The sequence below is a fragment of the Nicotiana sylvestris genome, chromosome 3 (assembly GCF_000393655.2).
Source record: "Nicotiana sylvestris chromosome 3, ASM39365v2, whole genome shotgun sequence".
Lineage (NCBI taxonomy): Eukaryota > Viridiplantae > Streptophyta > Magnoliopsida > Solanales > Solanaceae > Nicotiana > Nicotiana sylvestris.
This window is the reverse complement of record NC_091059.1, coordinates 38624003-38634365: the sequence shown is the minus strand read 5'-3', so window position 1 is coordinate 38634365 and position 10363 is coordinate 38624003. Positions and strand designations below refer to the sequence as shown.

Genomic DNA, 10363 nt, shown 5'->3' with positions numbered 1-10363 from the left:
TCGTGAGCCTGAAACAATGGCTCGTTGGAGGATCTTTGCAACGTGGCTGGCGGAGGTGCCCCGACGACGGGGACGATTGGCGGAGGAGGGTTTTGTTTGGGTGGTGGAGCTTGGGGATTATAGGAAGTATCCCCTTGGTAGTATTGGGCAACGGGGAAGCTCGTTGAAGGGCCGGGTAAAGGGTATTTCGGTGTGTGTCCCGGTGGGGAAGTAGGAGTGACGAGTGGTTCGGGCCCCTTTTGCGCCTTAGCCATGGCTAGCTGCATTTCATGCATTTCCAATCTCATTTTTTCTATATTGGCCATCGCCTCCTTCAGCATCTGATGTGCCGCCCCTTCCGACTCAACACTATTTTCTGAGCCAGTCATGCTTTCTGGTATAATCCCTTTTGATCTTGTTTGATAATGGTATGGTGCCAGTACGCTTTAACAACTAACTGTTTGGATTTGGACAAACAACAAACTTGTTAGCGTTAAAGTTTTAACAGATATTGCAATTGCATGTTGGGGAACGCAATTTTCTTAGGCAGTTAACCATTTCTAACATGTTTTTTTTGTTTCTACCGCGTGCATCCTCCCGCGTGAAACCCTTCATTCCACCCTTTTTTATTTATTCTTTGTGACTTTTTTATTTATTCACTTTCTTTTTCTTTTTTTCTTTTTTTTGTTGTGGTCGAATCTTATGGAGATTGCCTACGTATCATGCCCCCGCATGAATCAGACCTTGCGTAGTTCGGACCAATAATAGATAAACAATAATGAACATTTTTTTTTCAATTTTCATATTAAAACAAACTGAGTTTCAAAGGTTTGAAGATGACCTACAAACTCGAAAATCAAACAACCCACATATTCTAATCAAAAGATTTACAAACTCAAAAACAAACGGCCAGCTTCCTTTCCCCGTTTGTCAAATGCAACCAAACGGCTATTTTTGCAAATGTTGCCCCTTCCAAATCTCACATGAATTTTGAGGCTGGGGAGGATTATTTTGACACTTTACAAACTTGTCCATTCTTTTACGAAAATAACCTTTCGACAACTGAAAGATACTCTAAGGCTATTTCGGCGAGAACGGTTTAAGACGCGGCCGAAGCTGGCTCGGCTTATTATGACAAAATTCAAACGGTATTCACCTGACCGCTGACTCTTTGTTTTTTTTTTCTTTTCAAAATTACGAAAAAAAACTGGTGTTGCAAACACGGCCCTTCAGCGCCTCGGGGACGAAGATTTCTAAGGCTGTGTGGGTCCACTGGACAAAAAATCCTAAACATGACCCAAAAGGTGGCTGTTTATGCAAAGTCAGCCTTTCGGCGTCCCTTTAGGGAACATTCGGCTATTTATGACAAAACAGCATCACCTGACTTATTTATGACTCTTTTTATCGATTTTCAAATTAGAAAACTCAATATTGCAAGCACGGCCTTTCAACGTCTCGGGGACGAAGATTTTTAAGGCTGAGTGGGTCAACTGGATCAAAATCCTAAAATGACCCAAAGGTGGCTGTTTATGCAAAGTCAGCCTTCCGGCGTCCCTTTCGGGAACATTCGGCTATTTATGACAAAACAACATCACCTGACTTCTTTATGACATATTATTTTTATTATTATTTATTTGTTTTTGGTTATTTTAGCAAAAATGGGGGTTGGACCCGATGAGGGTTGCCTACGTATCTCACATCCGGTGAGGATCAAACCCGCGTAGTTCGGGCCTCGTGAATAAGTAAATGAACTAATATATATTTTTTTTATTGGAACTGTGAAAGAACTACTCAAAGGAAGTATATATATTTTTTTTGATTGATTTCTTTTTGAAAGAAAAACTTGTTAAAATTCCTTTTCTTTTAATTTGAATTTTGAGAATTTCAAAAGTAAAAGGAAGTTTTTTTTTCGAATTTCCATTTGTTTTTTTTTATTCTAAAGAAAAAAATATTTTTGGAATTTTACTTTTGATAAAAGAAATGCTTCTAAAAAATATTTTTTGAATTTTGAATTTTCTTTTCAATTTTGAAAAAAGAATCAAAATATTTTCGGATTTTTTTTTCTTAAAAGAAAACATTTTTATTATTTTTGTTTTATCAACAATGGAAAATAAAGATATTTATATTATTTTTTGCAAGACATATCTTTTTGGAATTTTATTTTGAATTTTCTTGGCAAGACAAATACTCTTTGCAACAAATAAAGATACATGTATCTTTTGGAAATAAAAAAAACTTTTCGGATTTATAATTTATATATATATATATATATATATATATATATATATTTGCGACAAATAATGAAAGACTTTTTTGTTTTTTGCATTTTCATAAGCAAATAAATAATAAAAAAAAACCATTTTAAAAATAAGACTCTTTTTTTATTTTCATTTTCATGGCAAGACAAACTATATATTTTTTCTATTTTTTATTTTTGAAAAACAAAAACAGAACAACGACTTTTTTTTTCTTTTCTTAGCTTTTAATAAAACAAACTAATAAGACATTTTTTTTCATTTTCTTAAAATTTCGGCAGAGTTTTGACAGTATTTGGGCATTTGTTTTCTTTTCAAAAATAAACAATCAATTCCCTAACCGCTATCTCGTTTTTTTTTTCAATTTCAAAATATTATTCCTGATATTCACAAGTCAGTCAGCACACAAGTCCGAATCAAATAAATGCGCAAGTAGTAGCAAGTAAGATGCATCAGGATGGTCATTTTCATTTTTGGTACACCTGTCCTAGACAGACCCAACCCCTGTGTTGGGCCTCCAAAGTCAAATGCACGTGATGCAAACAAACGTTCCTACTAGGGATCCGGCATGTGGCTTTGTTATACTAGGTTCAGAACCTGGGTGTTTGTTCTAGACCTGGCTTACCCGAGCGGACAGCTCGAGCCGAGGGGGGGTAGCGTACCGGGAATACAGAAGCTTCACCGGCTTAGCAACTTGTCCGAACCTCGTTCTAAATTGGGACTTGACACTATACAGAAAAGAAGTCGTACGAAGTACACCCTTCTTCATGATTCAGAAGACTCAGAGAGAAGATGGGTTTCGGCACAATTTATATACAGTTCACATAATATCAAAGCGGTAAAAGCATCATTTAGCACATTAGGCTCAAACACATGTAAAAATCAGATAAAGCCAAATATAACAATTTATCTAAGCTCGAATTTCTAACCCTGAACCAGTGGTTCTGGGTGTTTGTCCCCAGCAGAGTCGCCAGAGCTGTCACACCTCCTTTTTCCGTACCCGAGAGGGTACAAGGGAGTTTTTTCCAATTAAAGGACAATCGAAACGGGATTAGTTTGTTTATTTCAGAGTCGCCACTTGGGAGTTTTAGGGTGTCCCAAGTCACCAATTTTAATCCCGAATCGAGGAAAAGAATGACTCCATATTACAGTCTGCGTACCAGAAATCCGGATAAGGAATTCTGTTAACCCGGGAGAAGGTGTTAGGCATTCCCGAATTCCGTGGTTCTAGCACGGTCGCTCAACTGTTATATTCGGCTTGATTATCTGATTTTATACAAATATGAACTTATGTGCAAATTTTAACTTTTTACCGCTTTCATAATTGTTATTATTATTTTCTACAAGGAATTGCAACGTTGTGAAAATATATCCCGAACCGCGTTACAATCAATGTACCCGTGGTCGTCGACACATTTTGACTCTATTGAGATTTGGATTTGGGTCACATCAATGTGCACCCGTGTTTAAGAAGGTTAAATTATTAAAGGTGCGCCTAAAGCAACTAGCGTATTGTTATTTTGGGAAGGCCGTAAAATTCGCTAAACGGCCTGTCCCGAATTCTAAGTATTTTAATATATACATTTAGAGGGCCCCGCAGCTTGTGCATTTTTGTTTGTCGAGGCTCGTCTCATTTTTATTTAAAAGGATAAACCTACAGTGACTATATTTTCCTATTAAGTTCGTCTCTAAAATAAAAGAAAATCTCTTAATTAATTACATGCTAAAAACGTAACTTATTAATTATTAGTTTACGGCTAATGCGAATGGAAAATTGCGACCGAGTTTGTACAAAGAAAAACTGCTTTCATTCTATATTCTATTATTCAATAATACTAAAACGTGAGATTGACACACCATAATATCAAAACAGATTAACTATTCTTTGATTAATTTAAACTAACATTATTAGATGAAGAAGTTATACATATGTGACATCGTTACTAATTTAATCAATCAACTACATTTTTATACAAAGAAAAGAAAATTATATTCAACCACAAATCTAAACAGGAGGAATTCAACAGGAACAAAGCCTGATTAATATTTCATTTTTGCTTCAAGCCGAGATTGTACAAATGTGTACCTGGAAACAGCAGTACAAGAACAAAAGAAGGAGAAGTCAGCAGCAGTAATAACACAGCAACAGCAGATTCAGCAACACCGCAAACCAGTACAGTAGGAATAGCAGAAAACCCAGGAGACTATAAACGACTCCAAGTATAGAGAAGAAGTAAAAGGCAGGAAGGTTCTGACTATTTCAGATCTTAAGCGAGGCAATGAAGCAGTAACTATTCTTTTTCAACTTCAAAACTCTCCAAAATGAATTCTGCCCTTGTATATTCAGTGTATCCAGAATGTATATCGGGTGTATACTTCTCACTCCGCCCCCTCTTTTTTTCTTCTCTCTATCTAGTTTTTCCTCTCTTTTTTTCCACCCTTCTTCCTAAATTTTCTCTTCTATTTATAGCAAAATTTTCGAAATTTTCAGATTTGTTTTTTATTATTTTATTATTTTTTTAATTAAAAGAAATCCCACTTACAAATTGCTTTTATTTTTTTAGAAAAAGAAATCTCACCTTTATTTACTTTTATTTTTAAAATTCCAACTTTAATTACTTTATCTTATTTAAAATCCCACTTTTTATTTTTTTAAAAGAGAATCTCACTTTATTTAACTTTTCTTTAAAAAACAAACCACTATCTTTTCTTTTTCTTTTAAAAATGCTACTTTCAATTACTTTAAATTTTTTAAATTTTCAGATACCTTTATATTTATTTTTTAATTCCAACCTTATTTTACTTTTAAATTTTTTTAAAAATTTCCACAAAACTTTTTATTTTTTTTAAATTTTCTACATTCTTTTACTTTTTTTAAAAAAAAAGAAGAAGAGAATTTCACCTATTTTTACTTTTATATTTTTTTATTCAATACTTCCCTTTTTCTTATTTTTTTTAAATCATTCCCGAAATTATTATATATTTTTAAAAAAATAAAAATAAAAATAAAAATAAAATAAAATAAAATATTTTCGGATTTTTTATATATATAAAAAAAACAAAAAAATAAAACTATTAATAGTGATAATTCACCTTTTATTTTTTATTTTTTTGGTTTTGTTTTGTGTTGGACAAAAATGAAGAAGGGGTGTTGGGTTAATGGAGCGGACCGGGTCGTGGGGAAAGTTGGGCAATTATTTGGGCCTGTGGTTTGAAATTGAAGAAGTGGCCCAATCCGATTTTTCTTTGTATTTTTGTTCTCTTTTCTTCTTTTATTTTTCTAAAACTAAATTATAAAAGTACTTAAATTATTATTAAGAACTAAATTAAGTTATAAAAGCGCAAATTAACTTCCAATAACAATTAACGCACAATTAAGTAATAATTAAGCATAAAATTGTTCATTTGGACATTAAATGCTAAAAATGCAAAAGATGCCTATTTTTGTAAGTTTTAATTTTTGTAAACAAATTTAATTACTAACAATTGTAGAATTAAATCCTACATGCAAAAATGCGACATATTTTGTATTTTTTATTAATCAAATAAACATGCATAGACAAACATACAAATAGTTACACAAAATATCACAAAAATTGCACACCAAGAAAAATTATTTTATTTTTGAATTTTTTGGGAGTAATTCTCATATAGGGCAAAAATCATGTGCTTACAATAACTGATAATCATGAACCGGAAACTGTTATGAGTTCTAAGAAAGGATCTATTACTCAAAACTGCCTCACGCAACATGCAGAAGAACTTGTTTATCCAGGTAATTCCAATATGACTATTATGCAATATTGAATTTATTATTAAATCTTTTTTTAATTAGACAAATTTGTATCTTTGTTTAATCTTATCTAGCTAACTCATGTATCTTCAATAATTTTTTAGGAAGCATAGACATGATAAGGGAGAAATAAATTAGCTATCATTATGGATATTTTCCCCTACTAGAAAATATGTAGGTGGACATTTAAAGAAAACAAATATTGATGTTGATTTCATATCTTTCTTTGATTTGTTGGATGAGTTAAAAGAGCATTGTAATTTCAATATTTGTGAGGGAGACAAGTTCTTTTATTTGAGAGGTGATAAAATTATTAGTGATTATGATGGGCTAGTTGAATGTCATGACGATCAAGATATTAAGAACATGCTTGTCAGTTATAAAATGCATAAAGAAAGGCCTATTGAGATTTATACACTGCTGAAAAATGATATTTTTATGAGTACTTCTCTTGGAGAAAATAGTTCTAGGGGTAATGAGTCTGAAAAGGTGATGGAAGCAGAAGAACATGAATCAACAAATTCAACAGGTAATCATTATTTTTATTGATCTTAGACACATATATCGATATTTTTACTTGACGTTATTTATTTAATCTTCTAGGTTCCAACGCTGTGAAAAGAAAAACTAGAGGTCCTACACGGTGTGTAGAAATAATTAATTTACAGGAGGGACAAAAACTATCAGTAGAATTTGATGAGGATCATCAAGCAATTGGTGAGAATGCAAGCAAATTAATTTGGTTTTTGGGCCAAACAGTTAGAAACCGAACTTGTTGCCCTTTAAAGGTAAATAGTTGGAAAGAGATTGAGCAAGATAAGATCAACCATATGTGGGACATCGTTTTGGTACGAAAAACTAACAAGCTAATAACTCTATAATATTTTATAATTTCTTATGGATTAACAATTACTAGAATATATGATCATAAACTATGATGGTATTTATTTCTTACAGGAGAAGTTTTAATTTTGATGTGTCTTAGGGAAGAAAAAGCGCAATTCTTGGTAAAATGAGTGACCTCTATAGAGACTATAGGTACAAGTTGAAGAAGAAGTATTTTGATTCAAAAGCAGGTTACCAACTTCGCCTACGCAACAAGCCTAAACTTGTTGCCGCAGATGAATGGAAATATTTGGTCAATCTTTGGAGTGATGCCGACTTTCAGGTATTTAAATTGTAAATTAAATTTTTTATGCTTTTATTATTATTATTATTATTATTATTATTATTATTATTATTATAGTTTCATAGTTTGATGATCTCAAATAATTTATATAATTCTTCAGTCCGTCTCAAATTTTCTTTTTTATTCACTTTCGGATGAATATAATTTTGATATCCATTTTGAAAATACGAGAACTTCTTCTTCTTTTTTCAGATTGAAGGGCATATTAAGCTCTCTTTCCTCAATAACTAATTATTTTAATTCTTTTTTAATTTTTATTCAGAAGAAGAGTACGCAGAACAAGATAAATAGATCGAAACGTTCCTTGCCACCATATATTGGGACCAAAAGTTATGCAAGACTTAGATACGAAATGGTATGAACACTATAATAATATTTTTAGAACGAATTTAGAAGAATTATATTCACATATTTTATTCTATATACCGATTATTTTTTTGCAGGAGCAAAAAAATGGAAAACCTCCTTCCCGTGTTGAAGTTTTTATGGAATCTCGCAAGAGAAAAAAAGGAAAACAAGTTGATGCTTTTCAACAAGATGTTATTGTAATGTTGATATATTCTCTTTTCTTTTTATCTCCTTTTTAAAGTATACATTGGTACACATATGTAATTTATTTGCATTATTTGATTGTAGGTTCAATTCGACCAATTTAAAAAGCAGCAAAAAGAAGGAGAAATTTCTTTAAATGATGATGATATCTTCGAAAAAGTTCTTGGGCCTGAAAAAAATGGATATCTTCGTGCATATGGACCCGGAAAAAATATCAGTGAATATTTTGGTGGTAGACCAACAAAAGTACAGCTTATAAAGCAACTAGAATTGACCAGAAAAGAAGCAAATGAGCGTGTGGAAGAAGTTAAAAGGGAAGCTAAGGAACAAATTAAAGAAATCAAGAAAGATATGAATGAACAACTAGCACAGATGAGTACACAATGGGAAGAAAAATTACGAATGATACTTGCAGCACAAGGTCTACAACAAAATGATGCAATCTAACGGTATGTAACTTAGACTTTTATTAATATCTTTTTATATTAATAAATTAGTATATATGCGATTCTTTAAGGTAGTATTCATATTAAAAATAAAATTTAATTGTTTTATATAAAAATGCTTCATTGTATCATTTAGTTATTTACTTTTTTTCTATTGTTATTGCAGCTTGTGGAGGACTTATAAAAGCATCAAGGTCACCAGGCACATGAATAATATTTTTCCTCTTGTCAAAGCTTATTGATGTGTTTCAAACGATGTTTTAATATTTGAATTGATATTGTTGAACCTTTGTTAAATCTTTTTACTAATAGATTGCATTTATTACGTAATTGAAGAAGATTTATGCTACATTTGCCTATATATTTCATTGCCAAAATTTGATTGTATTCCTAAATAGGCTTTATATGAAATATTGTGGCTAATAATGGTTGTGGAGATTTTTTTAATTAGTAGCAATGAAATTTTTAAATTTGTAGCTACACACACATATATTTCCATATAATAAGAACATGGCTATACATTTTTTCATAGCAAATGAAGAAAATTTATTGCTGTAATTTTATGCTTCATGGCAAAAGAAAATGGAATCTTAGCTATGGAATTTTGAATTCGTAGCTAAACATATACTCCTACAATTGCCACGTATCAAGAACATGGCTATTTATTTTTACTTTCCGTAGCAAATGAATAAATTTTTTTGCTATAGTTCTATATATTTCATGGCTAAAAGTATGGAATTTTAGCTACGATATGAAAAGGTTTATGGCAAATGCTTCAATTCATAGCTAGGAATTTTTAAGTTGTAGCTAAAGATGAGTACTATTGCCACGAGACTAGGCTATAGAAATAGCCACAAAATTTGAGTTTGCATAGCAAATAAATTTAGTCTTTTTGCTACGATACAAAATTTCGTAGCTACAATATGAAGATTGCTACAAATTTTCTTTGTCGTGGCAAAGGAATAAAATCATTTGCTATAAGTATATTTTTCGTAGCAAAAAGCTTCTACAATCATAGCTACAACACACAAAATTTCTGTAGCAATAAGTATTATTCCTTAGCCACAGACCATGTAAAGTCTGTAGCTAACTTTTAGCTACGCTACATTTTGCTACGAATGCTATGGAAAAAAATATTGTGGCTAAAGTGTTTTGCCACGAAAATTTTCATATTTAGCTACAATATTTTTCATAGCTATAGATGTGTAATGTTGTAGTGACTCAAAATGATGGGGTTGTAGACTTACAACTCTTGGAATCGACTCTTTCAAAAATGAAATAAAATCTTTGCCCCAGTTTCAGCTATTGGGGATTTTTGGAATTTTTCTTTCTTTTTTTTTTTTTTGAATTCTTATTTGGGTTAGACCGAACCGTGGGAATTCCTACATATCCTTTTATAAAGGAATCAGGTCAAACGTAGTTCAAATATATGACCTAGCTATATTTTTTCGTCTTTCTTCTCTTCCTTTGTCTCTTTTTTCTTTTTTTTTTCTTTTTTTTTGTTTTCAAAACAAGTTGCCCCAACTTCTATTTTTGAGGGCATGGCCTTTTGACAATTCTTTCTTCTTCTTCTTTTTTTCACTTAGAACTTTCTAAAAGCTGCCCCAGCTTATACTCTTGGGGCATGGACTTTTATTGTTATTTTATTTTTTTCATATTTTTTTGAATTTTGACTCTAAACTTGATTCCAAAGGAGGGTGGTCAAAGAAAATAATACAGGTTCAAAGGGGTGACAAAGGGTATAAAGTGTTTGGGTAGCAGAAAAAGGGCCTCCCAACCTCGAGAACGCCAAACATACTATCTTTTAGCGATCACAGCATTGACGAACATGTCTGTCTTCTTGGTGTGTCGTGGTCACAAGACACTTTCCATCCCTTAATGTCAAACTTTCAAACAAACTTCAATCGATTAAACATCCTTAAGCCTGATTTTCACAATGATTTGAAGGTGAATTTTACTCGACCTTAATTTCAAAGTATTTCAACTCTTTATTCATCCTCAAAAGTGTTTTTTTCAGTTATCCAATTCCAAATTAAATCAGTTTCTAAGATCTGGCCAAAATTTCTGCATGCATGTCATGTCATTAGAACTAACGAGAAAAGAACTAGGAACAGAATGACACAAAAGGATAAACTGTATTTTATTGAGT

At 31.8% G+C, this 10363-nt stretch overlaps 1 protein-coding gene across 1 annotated transcript; it reads left to right on the top strand.

Moving 5' to 3' along the window:
* The first annotated feature begins 6411 nt into the window (after positions 1-6411).
* On the top strand, positions 6412-8424 carry LOC138887252 (uncharacterized). Its single transcript, XM_070168977.1, has 6 exons — positions 6412-6556; positions 6631-6815; positions 7013-7195; positions 7660-7761; positions 7853-8189; positions 8381-8424. The coding sequence occupies exons 1-6, from the start codon at positions 6412-6414 to the stop codon at positions 8422-8424; spliced, it is 996 nt and encodes a 331-aa protein (XP_070025078.1).
* Positions 8425-10363: the final 1939 nt, after the last annotated feature.